This window comes from Falco peregrinus, chromosome 4 (genome assembly GCF_023634155.1).
Source record: "Falco peregrinus isolate bFalPer1 chromosome 4, bFalPer1.pri, whole genome shotgun sequence".
NCBI classification, from domain to species: domain Eukaryota; kingdom Metazoa; phylum Chordata; class Aves; order Falconiformes; family Falconidae; genus Falco; species Falco peregrinus.
The window spans coordinates 102,295,318-102,314,882 of record NC_073724.1 but is presented as its reverse complement, the minus strand read 5'-3'; the positions used below and the strand labels follow the sequence as shown (position 1 = coordinate 102,314,882).

Here is a 19,565-nt window from a genome sequence, read left to right as displayed (position 1 = left end):
ACCTCTTTCTCATCATACTGCAACAAGTGCAGAAAGTTTCCTATGGTTACAAGCAACCTCATGTTATCTTACTCAGAAGCCCATTTTCCTTTTGTAATCCTCACCCTCTTTTGTGACAGACTTTTTAGCTGAGCCGATTTGTCTCATGATCCAGCTTTCCAGTTAGGTGTCTCTTAAAAGCTATGTTTATGTTTTAGCATAAGCAACTGTTTGGTAGTAATTTGTTAGTGAACAACTGTTTGTTAATACTTAACATCAAGAAGTATTAGCTACACAAACATTTGTTAACCTTCAAAATATCCTTCCATATATAAACTCTCTCCACGTTACTCACGTGGAGAAGGTTGAGTATTAAATGTAGTTTGTGCCTGTTTGGGATTTTTTTTTTTTAAAGATATCAGCATATCATAGATTTATATCAGTTTCACTTCAACTGCAGTGTGACATTTTCCAGCTTCTAGCCCTCTGGTTACAGCTGCTGCAGCCTTGCCTGTAAGTTGCATGGGGGGAGGGAGGGTGCATTGGAGTTCCTTCAAGGCTTCACAAACTGTTGACAGAAGGCAGACATGAAATGCCTCATTGAACCAACTCCAGGCCCAATAAATGCAAACAATTCAAAGCTGAAACTCTCTGGCAGCTGCAGCTGATTTGAGAAAATTTTTGTTGTGCCAGGAAAATCTTTTCCTTCAATGAGGTTGTCCCTGGAATACATTAGGAGCCACAAAATACAGAACAATATCCTTGGTAAAGAGATTATTTTCTTCTCTGTCATATCACTTAAGATAGTTTGGAAAACTCCTATCATTTAGAAAGGTTGAGAAAAGCCTGAGATGCTAGTTTTGGTTTATCAGCCAGTCATTACATGAAGGTGTTTGAATAGGTGAAGGTCTACAGCTGCAAGTAAACATGGAATTGCGTGGGGGGACACAAACAAGAAAGCAGCAGGGGGAAAAGAGAAAAAGGATATGATGTTCTCATTAAGTATAAAGACCCCTTAATCTCGCTGGGATTAGGGAACAGCCATAACTACCTGGACTAGGGCACGAGGGAGATCTTGTCAGTCCTCCATATTTTGCTGAGTGGCAGCATAAGCTACCACTTGGTTTTGCTGTATTCCCATCTAAGGAGGCTGCAGAACATGAGCAGACCCAGAGCAGCAGCACAAGCTCTCACACGGGCTGACAAGGAGCTGCTGCAACCCAGCCCCAACTGCACCGTTTCCCACCTCTCTGCATGGCACTGGGGCTGCACCGTGCAGGTAATTGAGAAGGAGTGACAAAACCAACTATCAGAGATACTTTCTGCTTGCTGTGGTATGGAGGGGCATGGGCGGAGGGGTGAAAGCAGTTGTGTGGTACAGAGACCGGCTAACTGTACAGCCAAGGGTGTGCGGCCAAGAAGGCCAATGGGACCCTGGGCGGCATCAGGAGATGCGTGACCAGCAGGTGGAGGGAGGTGATCCTCTCCTCTGCTCTGCCCTGGTGAGGCCCCATCTGGAGTGCTGTGCCCAGTGCTGGGCTCCCCAGTTCCAAGAGAGACAGGGAACTACTGGAGAGGGCCCAGCGGAGGGCTACAAAGATGGTGAGGGAGCTGGAGCATCTCCCTGATGAGGAAAGGCTGAGAGAGCTGGTCCTGGTTAGCCCAGAAAAGAGAAGACCGAGAGGGGACTCACCTATGTAGGCAAATATCTTGAGAGGATAGGGCCAGGCTCTTTTTCGTGGTGCCCAGCAACAGGACAAGGGACAATGGGCACAAACTGCAACATGGGAAGTTCCACCTGAATATGAGGAAGAGCTGCTTTACCTTGAGGGTGACAGAGCGCTGGAACAGGCTGCCCAGAGAGGCTGTGGGGTCTCCTCCTCTGAAGATATTCAAAACCTGCCTGGATGTGATCCTGTGCAACCAGCTCCAGGAGAACCTTGGACAAGGTGATCTGCAGAGGTCCTTTCCAACCCCGACCATTCTGTGGTTCTGCGAGAGCAACACCATTTTTAACAGGAAGTGCAGATTAGATCTTAATGGAAGCAGCACCTTGGACGCCATGCAACAGGATTTCTAGAAACGTTTCATTTGTCATCTGGAGTAAGGTGCAGGCAGCTGCAGTATAGTCTCTTCCAACTACAGCCATCAGCCTGTGCACAGATCCCAGGTTTTCTGTCAAGTGTCACACTCGTACCAGCAGCAGGGCATTGCATACAGCAGCCAAGAGTCTGTAGCACATATGACTCTGCAGTCGTAAATGCCACTGGAAAAGCAGCCTGGTGGTAATGCTTCACTACAGTCTGTTCCAATAGAAAGTCCATCCATGAGACATCCACAGTAAAGCAAGCCAATCACTACTTGAAACAAGGTTTCTTCATAATCCTATTACAGAAGAGACTTTGCTATCACCTAGTATTTCTTGAAGTTACTGCAGTGCCACAAAGTACAAATACACTACCAGTTTCTGTCATTTGCAGCCTTCTCAGAAACACAGCTACTTCCTTGGAAACAAGCACAACAAAAATAGTTTACCTCCTACCGTTGATGAAGGCTGTGAATGCATCTAGTGAGGCTCTGCTTGGGCAGCTGCCTGTGCTCACCAGCCTTTTAAGAGGGAAGCTGGTGGACAACGTGCTGCTCTGTTGCATCTGCACAGATTCACATGTACCCTCATTTTCATAATTGTGGACCTTCACAGTGCTGCCTTTCAAAGCCATCTGACCTACATGTGAGAAGTAGCAGTTATTTTCTTGGTGAACTGAATTTCTTGGTACAACTGAACGGTGTACTTTCATTTTTTAAGCAAGGTCTGTGATGAAGTTAGCAAAGTCGTCTTTTAATTCTGATACAGAGAGCCCAACAACACACGTTTACTAAAATGAAGCAAACTGAAGGAAATAGCAAAGCAGCAACATAGGTGATGCTTGTATTAGAACAGCATGTTCTAATTTAGGTGGGTGGCAGGGGAAGAGTATCATACCTTCTGGCATTTGTACCTGTCCCACTTGAAGCTTCTGCATAGTTTGAGGAGTTACTTCATTGTCTCCATCTGCTTGGTGTGCAAGACACTGAGGTAGTAAACATAAACCAGTTTACAACTGTGACATATAGATTTGTGCCAACACCTATGCATTTAACTTTCTGGTCTGCTTTAAGTTGAAACTGGCCACATAAAGGTAATGGTGTAGCCTCCTGGAAAACAGCTAAACCCAGCTGTATGCCACCTGTGGACAGTCACTTTGGGGGGAGATTCTGGCTTTATGGGGCTCAGCAGCAAGGATGGCTTCTGGCTTGAAAGGCAAAACTGTATCGGCCATGGGCTCACAGAGACTGTCAGAAGAGCCTGGTCGCTGTTGTCCCTGCAAGCTCTTCATCTGCTGCACTTCTCTCATTTTAACAATACCTGTTACCAGTCTGACAGAAACCAAGATGCGTGAAAGAAAGAAAAATGGCATCGTGGAACTCAGGAACACTATATGGGAGGAGAGAGGGGAGGAAGCAGCAGATACAAAATGTGAGGAGGGAAAAGCCTTAGGAAGTTAATTTCTTGAAAAATGGGGAAGAGAGCAACACTGGCTTGGGTGGATATTTATGAACCACTGTTGTGTCCAGCTCAAGAAGCGTGATTCTCTGAGCACTGAAGGAGGATTATATTCCATCTATGTTATTCCTGCTCATTTATTCACTCCACCAGATGGGAAAATATGCATCCAAAGAGCAAAAATGCATAGAAACATGAGTATTATCTCTCACAAGTATTAAAACTCTTGTCTCACAAGCTTAATTAGGTTTATCCCCATTGCAAAACAAATTGCTTAATACTTCATTTTAGGTGCTTCGTTTTGTAGATGCAGCATTTCTGGTAGCTTTTTACACAATCCCAATATATAAATACAGCATACAAAAGACAAGTACTTAGGTTTTGTATAGTATATTTATAGCTGACAAAACTGTGGAGCGCCTTGGAATTTATGAACCAGCTTTTACCCAAAAATACATTAGTAATAGTAGTCAAAAGGTTAGTCAAAACTGGCTTTCAAAATTATCATCAGTTACCAAAAATCTCTACTACTCCAAATCAAAGTTTTTCTAATCTATCACCTATTTTGATTGAAATTGATTAAAATACTGCCCAAACCTTGTGTCTAAAATTTAACATTTGTCTATTAAAAACAGTGGGAGTTGATCAATACCTTATGTTATACCTCAGTGGCCTTGTAAAATTCAAGGATTTCTAAGACACTTCTGTTCTAGTGCTCTACTGCTGTCTGTGGGACAGGAGGCAAAGATAAAACTGGGCAATAGAAAAAAAAAAAAAGGACTGTTCTCGTAACTACAAACTTGACATACCTGTAAATCACCTTTAGCTTGATACTGAAATCTGCTAAAAAGCAGGCACTATATTTAACCAGATTCATTATGAGTCAAGATTTAAGTGACTAACGTGTGGGTCACGTTTCTACAGAAGCATCTCATAACTAACAGCAAGAGTAACTCAAAGTGAGAATCGATGAACAGTCTGAAGCACTAATGCAAGGCCCAGCTGATGTGTTGCATTTGCCTGACTAATGTATAGGATTCTTAATGAAAGTAAAGCCCTCTCTAATGGGGAAATCCTTACTGTGCTTTTTTTGAAGGAGACATCAGGTTTAGAACAGCCCTGGAGATTCACTTAACTAGTAAACAGAACAGCCTAGTCATGTCTTTTAAAAGCTCATGACTCTCTGTTGTGCTAACACATAAACATCGCAAAATAAATGCACTGTACTTCTGCAGAGACATTTAACGACTTACATTTTCTCTAGTCCAGCACACATACATGCACAAGTGTACTTGGTGGTGATGACAAAATAGAACTTATCTTTTACAAAAAGAAAGTCTGGGTTTGTGACAAGGCTTTAGAGAAAAGGTGAAATAATAACCACAAGTTTTTAAAAAGTCAGTCTGGCAACAACAGTGGATAGTATGTCTTACCTTACTTGGCAACTGGTAGGTACTTCTGATTATTATTAAAAACAAATGGAGAGGCCTCCCTAGAAGGAGAGCTATTTTCTCTTCTAGTTATTCTTTATAAAAACATCAGCCTGCTGGATAATGAATCTGAAAACATGTGACACGTTCAGAATAAACATCTCTCAATCCCTTCACTGAGAGGCATCTCTCAAGATTGAAAGGAGACCACTATTCATGCTCTTTCAACCATCCACTAGCTACCTAGTCATCAGTTCTGATGCAATGACAATTCTGATGTCTGTGAGGCAAGCACCTATGTGTTGTTATAAGTCAGCCAGCTAAAATCACTTCAGAGGTCACTGAAGAGTCCCTGGACAGTAAAAACGGGCAGTTAGAATAAAACTCTTTAACAGAGAAGTTCTCATTATCCAGCACCTGCACTGTTTGGTCCCCATTTACCTAACAGGTAAGATTCAAAACAAACTGCACATGCTTACACATTTAAAAGAGAGAGGCTATCACACTGTGTTGATTAAAGCTAGCCCAGAAAACAGTACTTGGAGCTGAATATTTCAGCATTGAGAAATGTGGAGTCACTAATCTGAAAAAGTTGTAGATTTTAGGAGAATCAGTCCAATCCAGATGCATAGTTCACGTAACATCGAAATTCATTGGCTAAATTTCGCGAGTGTTCTGGAATAAACTTGCATATCTTCACACCAAGATATTTGGCTGCCTGTTCCTCCATGATTGCACCTGCAGCAAAAATAATTAGTATTCAATGAGAAAAACAACAGAATGTTTGGGCTTTTTTAATAGCTCCTCCCAAATGCATATAGATAGAGCCTACTTTTTTTAAGGAAGCAAGGCTTAAAGCAGCTACACTATCAGCTAAACATGTAACACCTGAATCTAATGGCAAATTCAAAATACATCTAAAAGAACAGAAGATGCCCCAAGGAAATCAGTGTCTGAGAACTTTCATAGCAAGCAGCAGAGGGTAAGATCAGTGCCCCTTTTATAGAAAACAGAAACTTGAACTCAATCTTCTTGCTACATGCCAAAGAAATTACATGGTAGGGAGCCATGGGAAATGCAAACAGATTACATATACTCTTCCACTCAGATGAACTGCAGTGTGGTATTTACAACTACACACTTGAGAAATCACTTCCTTGCGCAGTATTTCTCAAACTTCTTAAACTGAAGGACAACCCATCCATTTTAGGGAAGAAAAATCTTAGAACCATCCTTGTGCATGACTGCCATGTCCAATTAAACAAAGAAGCAGGCTTTCTATGGCCACGCGTTTTTTTCTTTTTTTTGCCTGCTTGGTTAACTTCCCTCAAATTGTGTAGAGGGGTTTTGTCCTTGTTTTTTTTGCAAAACTTTCCTGGATGTCTTCAGATGTCTTGTAATAAGATCACAGTTCAAGAAACACCCTGACTATGGCAGAACTCATCACTTCTTAAACCAACAAGTGTATCTCCATAAAGAAGGACCTGCAAGTACAGTTGGCAAGTTATCTAGTTTCACTGCTCTGATCACTGGTTTTTAATTCCTCCAGCTGTATTTCACTGCCTAAGATCTCTTTACTTGAATCATAGTGGCAGAATCCCCTCATATATTCATGCAAATGACAATTTCTGTGTTTACCAGTAAGGACAGGTAATGTGGGGGGAAAAAAAAGGTTGACTTTTTATTTTCATCAAGACTTAGCTGAAATAATCCCACTTTACTCAGCAGAGGCAATTCCAACCTATTTGTCATTATTTCTACTTAGTGCACCTTAGATGCTAAGTTGTATATGGCAGCTGAAGTCCTGCAGCTACTGACGTGTTTAAAAAAATCACAAATTCGTAAGGTTATTCAATAAGACTTTAACAATAAATTGCACCTAGATTTGTCATACCCAGATTTCATTCAATCATTGCAATTACAGAGTGGCCCTTTTACAAGAAAAAGCACTTCTGGAACTTTGCAGGAGGATCTTACAATTCTTAAAAAATTTAGTAAAACTCATAATGCCACATGAAGAAAGTACTGACCTCAACTATTAAAAAACACATGCCTTCAGTTTAAAATAAATGTTGAACTAAAGTATTCCAGTAAAAAGCTTAGGATACATACTCCTCCTTGAATTAATGATAAAGTAGTACTATTGAGTTTGTATTTTTCTCACTTGAGTAAGTTTGTCTTTTGAGAGAGAGAAAAAGATGCTTAATGGTGGCCTAGTATTTTTATCAATTATACCTGTACAAAGCAGAATCTTTCCTTTTGTTAAGTATTTGATGGTCTCTGATGTTTTTTGAAGACATTCCTCAGATAGATAAGGTGGATCTGCTATTACAATGTCAAAACTGTGTGGCAGGAGATTTTCAGGTAAGTTCAAGGGGTGGTTGTAATCATAGAAGATAAATTCTTCTCCATATACAGAAAACCTTCTGTCATACTCCAGTATACACACCGAGAAATCTTTACCGTCCTGTTCTTTCAGTTTCTGGTACACACTTGGTGCACTAATGCATGCTATCCTGAAAAAGAGACAGTAACTTAGAATATTAATTTAAAAGGCAAACAACAACAATAAAAACCCTACAGCAGCCCTCAGGACTGCTTTGGCAAAACATTTTAAACATTAGTCCCAAAAATGTAAACTGTTATTCCTCCATTCTAACAAATAATCATTTAATAACAGAGTTTTAAGTATTAAAGCCATTAACCTATTCAACCTCCATGCTGCACAAAGACCTGAAGCTTAACTACAGAGAAAAATCTTGTTTCAGAACAGCCAGGAAATGTACTTGAAAACTTGAAATTAAAAACGACTCCTTACAGAAATAGGACGAAACCCAAGTTTTTCCATCTGTTCTGCAGAAACTTTGTATGAAAGGAGAGGAAAGAATTGCAAGTCATTAATAAGCTCTGCAGCTCTTTGTATTACTCAAAAATAAAAAGACTCAGCAAACTTTTACAAGACAGAGCCTACAACATTCAGTGAAATGCTAAATGGTAAGATCTACTATTGATGAACTACTATTAACTACACAGCAGCAAAGCATTTCTGCAGTATCCCAGCTGAACAAAGATGAACTACGAGTAATGAATTAAACTGCATGCTCTGTCTACATAGTAGAAATGAAACATTTACAGAAAAGACATGTTAAATCTACAATGTAATTATTAAAACCTACCTGCCACCTTTTCCAGCTGCCACAACCACTTCATTAGCCAGGCAAGATGCAGTTTCATCGCTGTACCAAAACTGGCTCAGTTGCTGAGAAAGATAACATGCAATGACAAACAACATCAACCTTTCTGACTGTGCTATGTACAGTTAGGTGTGGTGAGTCATATTTGAAGAAAACCAAAATTTATAGCAACTTCTCAGTTCACACACTGAAGCTGGAAAGGTGCCTATTTTCCTGACAGTCTTTTTACTTCTGTAATCCAGTGACATGCAGCAGGGATCTTACACTGTGTGTTTCCAAAGCATGTACTGCAGTATCAGGAAAACCAAGTAATGCAAAATCAGACACTTGTTAGTTCAAACCCAGTGTGCAGATACTCAATATCTGTGTGCTCTTAAACTGAGTTACTTTAGTGGAAAAGGAAAAAGGAACTTTGAAAAGTGACAGTATAGAAGGATATAAAGGATAAAAATACTGAATGAGAAGACATCAGAAAAAGGAAGAGTAAACCCCCCCCTGCACATCAGTCCAGAGATAAATCAAAAAATCAGTCAGAATGAAAAAAAAGCAGCAAAGCAGCCATCCACAAAACCAAAGAAATAAAACACAGAAAGAAATATGATGTGAAAAGAAAGATCACTTGGTCTTGTTACACTGTGTTTGTCTAAAACTGGGGGAAGAATCTTTACTACCTTCACATGCCAGGCTGGAGTTAAAATTTCCAGAAGGGATGCATGCTTCTGTTGGCAGCTTTATTCCCTCTCCATGCAGTTTCAGTTTGTACCCCCCACGCATATGCAGAACAGACAACTGTGCCCAGATTTAGGCAAATATCCACCGTAATACTGTCCATTAATTTTGCTACTCTAAGAACATCTTGAGCGTTCCCCTTTTTCATTTCATTTCATTTCATTATCCATCCACAAAAGAAACTTGGTAAAGGCTACTCCTCTAACTGTGCTTCATTCACTGAAGTTTATAGTTTCTTACCCAGTCTTCTTCTATCGAGCCAATGGAATATTGATTAAACCCTTGGGAGGTCTTCATGCCCTCTCTCTGCTGCTGTTCCAAACAGAACTCCTGGAGGGCAGCCAACGTATGGGATGAAAGCTGGGGAATGTCATCATCATCATCATCCATTTTTCTAGACTTCAACCAGAGGAAAAAAAATTAATCAAATTAACCCTTTCCAATGGTGAACACTTTTAATAATGGCATAGTCTCCCAAATTAAACAACTTCCACTGACAATGCAGACTCAGGCTAACAGCTAACTAGGAAAACTGCCTAACATGAGAAAACATATTCCCTCTACTTAGGAGCTCTTAAACCAGTGAGAGGCTGATCAGGAGTAACATGCCTCCAGAGAGAATTCAGGAACAGCAGCAACACTGCTCCCTTTCTATACAACACAGATTTGGCTTGTATTCATAGAGGGAAGTTGTCATTGCAGTTCTTGGATTTCCTGAATCCGTACACCTTTTAGGTATTAGCCTGCAGAAGAAAACCACCCTTTAGTGGATTTGGCAAATCCTATAGAAATTATTCCTTTCCCTCCTAGACATAAGGATAGCTGCTGGTCATTCCTTCCCATGTTCAAAAGTCAGACATTTCTGACTCAAAATGAAGTAAACTAGCATTCCAGGATCAGTGTCACCTGGCTTTAACTTCCACGCCATAAAAAAAAAAAAAAAAAAAAAAAAAGACAAGACTCCTCTGAATGCCAGAAACCTCCTACAAACAAAAGCCAACAAGAAGCTTGAGAAGATGTTTTTCTAAAACAACACTACTCAAATTAAAATTTGTGTATTTTGTGCACAGCAGCACGCACGTAACTTGTACCAGAAAGACATAGTAACGGCAAAGTGCAGCCATTTTCAGAAAGCTGGAAGCGGGTGCCGCCGCACAGCATCCCTTCACCCTGCTGAGCCCAGGCAGCTGAGCTGCACCTGAACCGGTTGTGTCCTTCCCAGAAGGGACAGTGCCACCTCGTATTATGAAGGTGACGAAAACGGGAACCCAGTACATGAAAAGTACTGGAGAAAACTGGGAAAGATTCTTCTTTCAAGAAACTAATTTTCTCTGCCTCTGATCTAAGAACTGGCACACGAGCAACTACTGTAACGGAACTCGGAAAGGGGCATACAGCTGCCTTTGCACAGAAGTCACTGAGAAAACCGTGGGCCGTCTGAACCATGGGCAACTTCAACAGTAAATATCATTTCTAGTATAGCTGGCTCATGGTTTTTCTTCTCCCCATTGCCTGCATTACAATGACAACTCCAGAATTCGCAGTCTCCTCCTCCACCCTTCCCTCCGTGCTACTCACCCTAGCAGAGCTTTCAAGGCATTACTTAAAACAAAGCTGCTCCCTGCTTGCCGGAAAAATGGTACCATTAACCTGCCACTGTGACATAACTCGTCAGTATTGACTAGAATAATTACTCTGCCGTTCCACTGACACGGTACACACCTACATGTGATGAGAATAAAGCACTTGGCTTTCCTAGAGTATTGTTTAGTGACTTGCTGGCTTCTCGGGCCAGGCTGGCCAAACAAGGAATCATTCAGAGCCTGCAGACCCACCTGCGCCTTACGCAAGAGGAGAATTCGGAAGTCAAGTTACCTAGTAAAGCCAAAATGGCTAATTTTGTCCCTAGTTTTCTGTTGAATAAAACATAAATGCTTTAAAATTACTTATATTATTATTTAAAATGCTTCCTATATGACTGCAAGTTCACACGGATAATATAGTTTCTAGCAACAATGCTCTAACTGTGCAACGCTATAATCCATTTAGGCCCTACACAAGAACTTTCTTCCATTAGGACAGATGTTAGAAGTTTAAAACCACTCCTCATCTCACGACTTTCTTTTTTCTTTAGTGCATCATACATATAATAATCCGGTTTGCTATTATCCCCTAGGCAAGGACATATCTATGTTTCGACACTAAGAAACTGAAACAGATGCAAACTTGCAGTTATTAAGTCAGAAATTAAATTTTATGTTCAGCTAGCCTATATAGGCATCTGCAAGGACTAAATCCATACCCATTAAATGAAACCCTCACAGATAAAATTGCTGATGAAGCATTACCCATTGTTTCAGTAGATAAAAAGGCATACAGCCATAGACATCTTTTTTCTATAAATATTTCTTAGTTGATTTTTTTGATAGTCTTCCTTTCAGTTTGTAAATTAAAGCCTTAGGAACCAAGCAGTAATTAACTGTGAGGTTGCAAGGAAAGGTAACTCAGAACATATGGTAGAAATTATATTTTTCTGAACATACATACATTGTCTATATATACTGACAGGTCATTAGCATGAAGGCATTTCCATACTCAAGAACTACATCAGAAAACTATTAAAGTGAGTTTATGTGAATGAGATTGGTAAATTCCTTTGGCTTCAAGGGAGAAAGTTCTACTGTTCGAAAGCCCCTCCATACCCCTCTCAGAAAGTTCACTGCTCTCAAGTCTAGGAACAACCCTAAAAGTTTTGGGGGAGGATGGGAGGAAGCAGAGAAACCCACAGTGCCTCTGGCCCTTAGGGAACCTTTAAACTCTATTTAAAGGCCCAGGGCCCATCTGAGCCCTGAGGCTCCCGCCGGCCCATCTGTGCTTGCCCCAGGCCCTGGGTCCCTCCTAGAGCAGCCTGCGCTCTGGCCTCATGGACTCTCTACAAGAGCCACAATGTGGGGACAGGGTTGCATTTTAGGAATTCCCTGGGGTTCAGAGTGGTTGTAACATGTACAGTGCTGATACAGCCATGTTACCTGCATTAAACCCTTGTATTAATAGGAATACAAGGTTTAAAACCAGCAAGGTGGTAAATCTTCTTTACTATTAATTCTTAGCTTAAGTGTTGCATGTGCACCTAATTAAAAAGCAAAAAGATAAAGAAAGCACATCTCCAAGAGCACCTCAAGAACACTGCATGCAGTTTGGAAAAATAAAGAGTCATGGTAAAGTCAGAGGTCATTTAAAGGAAAGCAGGAAAAAAGCTCCCACAGACAGAGTGGAACATGGACAAGCGCAGTTGTGTTCGTAGGGCAGAATGGCAAATTTGAATGCTACTGGCCTCTGGAAAGCCTCATCTGCCCATAAAATGGGAAAAGCGAGGTGACTAACAACTACACTACATGGCGTATGGCTCCCATGGTGCAGCAGGTGGCATGAAGGGGTGGAGGTGCCTGCAGACTCCTTAGTCCCTTCCCCTCTGCACAGCGTTACCTCTCTCTTATTAGTTGATGAGCTGTTCAGGTAAATGTCATCCATACAGAGTGAAAGCTCTTCAAAGAAGAAGGAAAAAAAAAGAAAAAGTGGTAATACCAAGTGAAAATAGTAGTACAGGAGACTCCAAGGCCCTGTCTTCACAATACTGTACCTATTTAACATTAGTTTCCAGATGTCATGTTTGAAAACTCTAACTTTACATAGACAAATTCTAAAGCAGAGGGAAAAGAATAAAAAAGTTAGAAGGAATTCTATGGAAAAATTAACTCACTCAAAAATTCCTACAGTCTTTAGTCCCCTGTACATTTGGTCCACCCATCATTATGATCACCTGGAAGCCCCTCTTTGAGATAAGAGGGTGGCTTCTATGCCCAAGTGTGTCCCACTATCCAGTGAAGTTTGGAAACCTGCAGTCACCAGGTCAGCTGGGGTCCGGGGAGAGACTACTGAGAGGGCCAAGGAATAGGAACACAACTGGAAAGCCACCCGGTTCATCGCTGGGAGGGGGCAGGAAGAGGATGGAGTTAGCCCCTTAGATCTTTTATGAAGAATATAAAAAGCACACCTGCAACTTCAGTAAAGATTTTATTCTAGAGTAACTTGGATCTAAAGACAGATAGCATAAACCAGAGTTAAATAGTTACATTTTCCCCAAGCCACCCAAGTCAGTATTTGAGCAAATAGCTCATCGTCTATGGTGTTTGTGACACATACCGAGAAAAGCTGGACAATGGTGTGCAACCATAATAAAAATCACCTGAAAGGGGCTGCAACCACCTGCCTGGAGGTAAACGAGTCCCCATCAGAGGGACCAGAAAACTACTACAAGGCTGGTCATGTGTCCTATGCTAGGCCATAGCTACATCTGGTATGTAGAGACTTCGAATACAAATCAAAACTTGTCAAACATTTGAGAGGTCTCCCTCAAACACATGCAGCCAGCTTGTTCCTCTGCAGTCAACCGAGAAATGCTCCACGACTCACAGTTTTGGGGCCTAGGTGCCATGAAACAGAACAGCCTCTGAACAGGATGGCCAAGCCAGCGGACATCAGAAAAGCAGAACTGACAAACTTGCACAGAAACCTGGAACAGTTTCCTGAAGTACTAATGCTTTTGTGCAGTAGGGAAAGAGAGTCAAGGCAGGATTTGCAGACCAGGAGCAGCTCACCCACCATAGATCAGAGAACAGCTCCATTTCAGGATTAAGTCTGGAGGACATTTTGTTAATGTCCCTGGCAAATGGTACTAGTTCAGATCAGGGGTTGATACTGGTCATTCTTCTATCCTGAAGGCAGCCAAACGCAGCTGTCTCAGAAGGATCGAGATAAGGCAAGTGCATGTGATACCTCCCCGCTCTGTACTCTCCCAGACTTTAACCGTTGTCCCCTAAGGCAGCTGTTTCTGCACCTGAAGTGATTTATTCTGTGAATGCAGTTCTCTTAGAGACACTTGTCCAGTACCCCTTAAATTGACATAATGTTTTTTAATCTATAATGTCAGCTGGTAATAAGTTTTATTTTATGAATAATGACCTCTTCTAGCTGTGAACCATGGCTACCTAGCTTCACGTGATGTAAATACTTTGTGCATTGGAAGAGAAAGCAAATGGCTGAGCACTTACACACTCTCCACACCATTCCACATGTCATTTCACAGACACCTGTATGTCACCCCCCTTTCCCTCACTCTGCAAGCTGGCTCTTTCCTAGCCTGAAGGGTTTAATCCACTCCATTGACTGGTTGACAAAAGTCTTTCCATACATTTGCTCATCCTTGTTAAACACTTTTAATAGTTGGTTGGGTTTTTTTTTGAGATGAGGGGACCAGAACTCTACACAATATCTAAGATACACATGACCACACATTTATGCTGTTATTTGATGATGTTTTCTGTTACAGTCTATTTATTTTCCTAAAAAATTCTAACATTTGATTCTGGCTGCCACCAAACACTGGTATGATATTTTTGGAGAATCACATCATAATCCTGAAGTCTCCTGCCTGAATGGGAACAGCATCTGATGAGAACATGATTAAGTAGAATTTACAAGAAATTTAAAAGGATCTGCCAAGAGCTCCAAGACACCAGCACATACAGAACAAAACTAGCCAGCAGTTCTGGTCCCTTCATCTCAACAAAAAACAGATAAAATACTGAAACCAGAAAAGTTTCAAGAAGGGTGGTGAGACATCCAAAGACCAGAACAGCTTTTGCTGTGGAATGACTATGAGGAGGACGTAACTGAGAAGGGGTATGACAGAGCCTGTGACCATGAGCGGCACAAACACCATGGGCTGAGATCCACTGCTGCTTTCCAAGGCAAGCACTAGAATGCAACACGTGTGGGCTGCAAGAGCCCTGTTAAAAAAACCAAATAACCAAAAGGAGCTGGTTCTTGACACAGGGCCTCACCGAGCTACAGAATCCCCGTCAGTGATGAAACTTCATCGTGCTTCAAAGTGACACGGAAAAATTAATAGAAGAGAAACACCCGGGGGATGACTAAATACACAGAAACTGCGCTGGATTCAATACGTCTGGAGGGCAGGTGGCTGCCGGGAGGCGGGAGAGCGCGGTGCATTCCAGCGCAATCCTCACCCTTCCCAGTAAGCACAGTCGGGACACCGTGAAACGCTGGGGGGTCTCTGGAGGAAGCCCGTTCCCTCCGGCTCCCGCCCCACCGCTGCAGGCCCCGCACCCCGCTGCCAGGGGCTACCCTGCAGGGGCCCGCCTGCCCTCCCCTCGGCCGCCACCCGCCCCGTGGCAGCGCCCCCCCCGCCCCAGCTGCCCCCTCCGAGCCGGGACCCGCCGCGGGAGCCGAGCCGCGGCCCCCCTGCGCCTCCCCTGGGCCCGGCCGCTAAAGGCCGCCCCGCTGTGAGGGGCCGCCGGGCCGCAAACGCCACTCGCGCGGCCCCTCCGCTGCGGAAGACCTGGGGGGGGGGGGGGGGGGGGGCGGGGGGAGACACACACAGAGCAGGCCCCAGCGGCGGCGCTCACGGACAGCGGAGCGCCGGGCCCCGCCGCGGGCGGCAAGGCGGGCGGACGGACACGCGGCCCCCCCCGGCCGCGCCACTCCCCGAGCCCCGCGCCCGCCTCCTCACTCCACTCACCGGCCGCCAGAGCCCTCCGCGCACGCGGGCCTCTCCCGCCCCGCCCCAGCGCCGCGCGCCCCCTGCTGGGCACTGGCGGCGGGCGGGGCGGGGCGGGGCGGGGCGGGGCGGGGCCCTGCACCCCCCTCCCCCCGTCTCTGACAGGGCGCCCGGGCCGGGGCGCTGCCCTGCGCCTGCTGCGGCGGCGGCCCGGGGAGCGCCCCCGCCTGCCCCCCGCTGCCGCCGTCACCCCCGCGCCCCGCGGGCGCTGGCACACCGGCGGGAGCGCCGCCGCCTGAGGGGGCTGCCGGAGCGCTGCTCGGCCGGCAGCCGGCGGGAAAGCCGCCTTTTCGCAGTGCCTTTCCGACCGCGGTGGCTCGGGTGGCTTTAAAGCCGTCCGCAGGGGGGTTTCCGACTGAAACAGGGGCTTCCTAAAGCCTCAGGAGCCGTAGCGGAGCCACCGCCGTGAGCTGCCCCCGGCCCGCCCCCCGCAGGCCCCCGGCGCGCAGCGCTCCCGCGCGGGCCGTGCTTCGCCTCAGGCGGCCGGTCAGGTTGGACCGCGAAGTCACGGATGTGTCTCAGGTTCCATCCCAAGTCGTCAAAAAGCCACTTCATTGCCAGTCTAGCGGCACCCCCGCCGCGCCCAGCCTCCCGGTTTTTCTTGCTCTGGCTCTCCCGCTCAGCCTTCCCGCCTGAACCGCGCGGTACCGCGTCGGAACAAGCTGCCCCCCGCACTCAGGCAGAAGTCGGGCTGCTTGTAGGGTAGTTCTGAAAGATCCCAAGTTTTAAAGTATTTTCCCTGTTTCAATTAATTTACTGCATCTTGCCCTTTGGGCATAGAAACTTCTCATCTCCGTGTCTGGCATTCTGCAGGCATAACGCACTTGTCTGGCACTTCTTGTCCCCTCATACTGTCCCACCAGAACACGTAACTTCCTCACCACTGCTCTTTCCATCCCTCTTTATAAAGTCTGATAATTTGTAAAAAGCATTTTCATAGCATTGTCCTTCTACTGTTCCGTGGCTCTCCTATAAACAGACTCACAGATGGTTTGCCCATCAGATTATTTACAATTAACCCAGCAGCAGGCTCTCCTCACGCCCTTCAGAGCTCATGTTCCTATCAGCGATGCGTTGCGTAAGAAACTGCTATTCCACCCACAACCTGCTGAATCTTCATCTGCTGCAACACTTTGTTGTGGCCAAATGGAACATCCTCAGCTGAGCACTGGGCACCTACCAGCAGAGCAGAACTATTTCCTTGGAAGACAGAAATACTAAATTTGGATAAAATGTTTCTGCAGCACAGCGTATGTAGGCAGCAGAGAATCAAATTTTCTTGCCACTGCAGGATGTGGGGTTGGGCTGATTTTTCTGTCTGATCCCCATGCTTTTTGCCTCTCTCTCCTTGAGAAGCAAGGCTTTGCACAACAACAGAGAACTGTGGGCATTTCCACTTGGTTTTAAAAGACTTCCAAGTAGTCTGGATCTGGTGTTGAGTGCATTACCCTCTTTGTCTTGGAAAGGTGTTGCCGTAAAAGGTCTTCATCCCAGCCTAGAAGGCTGTTCTATATGGAGCACACTCATAACTGTTCGCATTACAGCCACCGCTGTAATTTAAAACAAAACCCCCACCCCCTTGTCCTGGTATTGCTGCAAAACAACCATTACCTGACACCTGCATAGTATTACTGAGTGCAGTAAGAAATCTGGTTTAGATTCTACAAACAAGTGACACTTCAGTAATTTCCCTATTTCATGCATGTTTGCGAAGCATTTCTATGTTAAAAAAACATGTTCTGCACAGGGCTGATAATGAGAGGATAAAGGAGACTGGGCAGACACATACTGCAAGTCTAGATTTCCTGGAGCAACAATCCCTGCCCCGTGACAAGTGAGGGTTGCAGAGATCATGCAAGGGCACATGGCTGTGTAGGGGTGGGGGGTGGGTGGACAGGATGACATTATTTAGATTATGATATCAGATACCACTTGGCAGCAAAGAGACAGCTCAAGACCTTGCCTGAATCTGTGTTACAAGATGGTTCTAGAAGGAAGGCTCAGGAGGAGCTCAAGTGACCCTGTAGGAAGGAAAATAGGTTATATCTTGCAATGTAGTTTCTCTGGGATGTGAGGACAAATGGACCACAAATATGGGAACACTTTTAAAGTGCACCCTGCAATAAATTTCTTTTATTAATAATTAGGGTTTATTGTTTCCTAATTTTTTTTGCAGAAATGTACTTTAGTTAAGCAATCTCCCTTATCCTTTCACTGACAGACCTGCATCACGCAGCAGTGACACTGCTGTCTCTAAGACAAACCTGATGACACAGACCACTGTTACTTTACTAATATAATTGCTAGGACTCTACGTTGGACTTGATCAGGAACGGAGCATGAAACAGGTATTTTAAAAACACAGTTCTACCTAGGAAAGTAATAGCAACTTGTTACTCAAAAAGCTTTGTGTTCTGGTGTTTGAGTTTTCATTTTATAGTCTATTGTATTTTTTCTTTACTAATGAAAGTCTATACACTTCAGTCCTCCGCTGAAATGTACGAGCCATAGCCATATGAAAAAGTATAATCAGTTTTAACTCATATGAAAATAATTATTAAATTCCAGTTGTTGAATCTCTGCTGTTGCCATTAAGTCTAAAAAAACTTAATAGCTCCCCCCACCACCCCCCACCCCAAATCCTGACATTTTTAGGGCTAGCAAACCACAACTGCACGTTCATTCAGAAGGCAGCCAAGCACGTGATGCTTTACGACCATACAATGATTACTTCTCGTTAAGGTCAACATAATCCTGCTTCTAAAGACAGAAAATAACAGAAGTGGAAATGCTCTGCTTGCAGAACAACCTGCAACATCTCTTCTTTGTAAGAGAGGCTTACTGCATTTCTTCTTTCAATACTGATCCGTTCTCCCACAGATGCAGGACAAAACGTGTGTCAGAGCCCTGGGAGGCAGCTCTGTGGGCCAGATGCATCACACCTGCCTGAGAACTTGGGTCACACGGTAGGACAGACTACCAGTCTGCCTCTTAAAAGCTTGCAGTCACTCTCCGAATTCAAGTACAGTAGTAAGTTTTCATCCTCACTTTATGGACTCCCAACTCTTTCTCTGTTGGAGATGCAAATCTTAGAAACACAAGTGATACCTGATCACAATGACTTCTTTGTCTTTTGCCAGGCTTTGTGGATCCCTTGGAAATAACTTGGAGACCACAAAGACAGCTACAGTCTTCAGATTGAAAAATGCTCTACTTAAGTGACCACTAGTCACTTAATACCACCTAGCGGTATTGACGTTTCAAATGGATTTTAGAAGTAATTAAAAAAAACCCACCACCCTGAAGCAGAATTACCAGTATCTACACCTTTATACATTTTGTACATTGATTTTACTATGCCATATTACCCCTGATTTATGCCATTCTCTCAAAAAAAAAAAAAAATGCCCCGAGACACATGCTAACACACAAACGATGGAATTTTGTGGCCAGAGACTTCTTGTGGTTCTTTTTGCTTCGCCCTCCCCCCCCCCGCCCCCCAAGATGTAATCACTCGGCCATCACAAGAAGCAGGAAGGAAAATATATAAAATATATTTAGCAAAACCAGTAAAATTAAAGTGGAACAGAAAATGCAGTCAAGTAGCAAACATTATGTACAGCAGCAGATTTTACAGTTTCTCCTACACATACCTTTGCACTTATTTCACACATGCTTTTCAAGGAGAAGGAAGAAAACAGAAATAAGCTAGCATTAAGAAAGAAAACGTATTTTTTTTCCTGAACAGTAAATGGGGGTTTATTACTGGTTTTTGCTTTTGAAACTCCAATTCAGACTATATATACCTCTAAGAAAAATAAGAGGACACCATTTTCTCAGTCCCTAGAGCAAAATTACACTGTCCTCCTCTTACAGACTATACTGGTATCTTAAATAGTTACACTCACAGGATCTAGACATTATCTGGCCATCTTAAGGGATGTAGGTAACAAACATTTTAACCAAGATACAAAACAGGTATCTGATTTTTCCAGCTTTCCTGAGGCTGAGTGAATTGTTTTAAATACATGTGCGCTTATCAAAATCCG

At 43.7% G+C, this 19,565-nt stretch overlaps 1 protein-coding gene across 3 annotated transcripts; it reads right to left on the bottom strand.

Moving 5' to 3' along the window:
• Window positions 1-2,797: 2,797 nt before the first annotated feature.
• Window positions 2,798-15,570, bottom strand: EEF1AKMT1 (EEF1A lysine methyltransferase 1). Of its 3 annotated transcripts, none has more exons than XM_055802329.1 (5): window positions 15,478-15,570; window positions 9,117-9,275; window positions 8,130-8,212; window positions 7,189-7,469; window positions 2,798-5,691 (listed from the first exon to the last, which is right to left on the bottom strand). In XM_055802329.1, exons 2-5 carry the CDS (start codon window positions 9,264-9,266, stop codon window positions 5,564-5,566), a joined length of 642 nt encoding a protein of 213 aa, XP_055658304.1. In that variant the 5' UTR covers window positions 9,267-9,275; window positions 15,478-15,570; the 3' UTR covers window positions 2,798-5,563. The 3 variants fall into 3 exon arrangements, with proteins under 3 accessions (XP_055658304.1, XP_055658303.1, XP_055658305.1); XM_055802328.1 differs by having other exon boundaries at window positions 9,117-9,270; window positions 15,478-15,565; XM_055802330.1 differs by lacking the exon at window positions 15,478-15,570 and adding an exon at window positions 14,780-14,991.
• Between the last annotated feature and the right edge of the window lie 3,995 nt (window positions 15,571-19,565).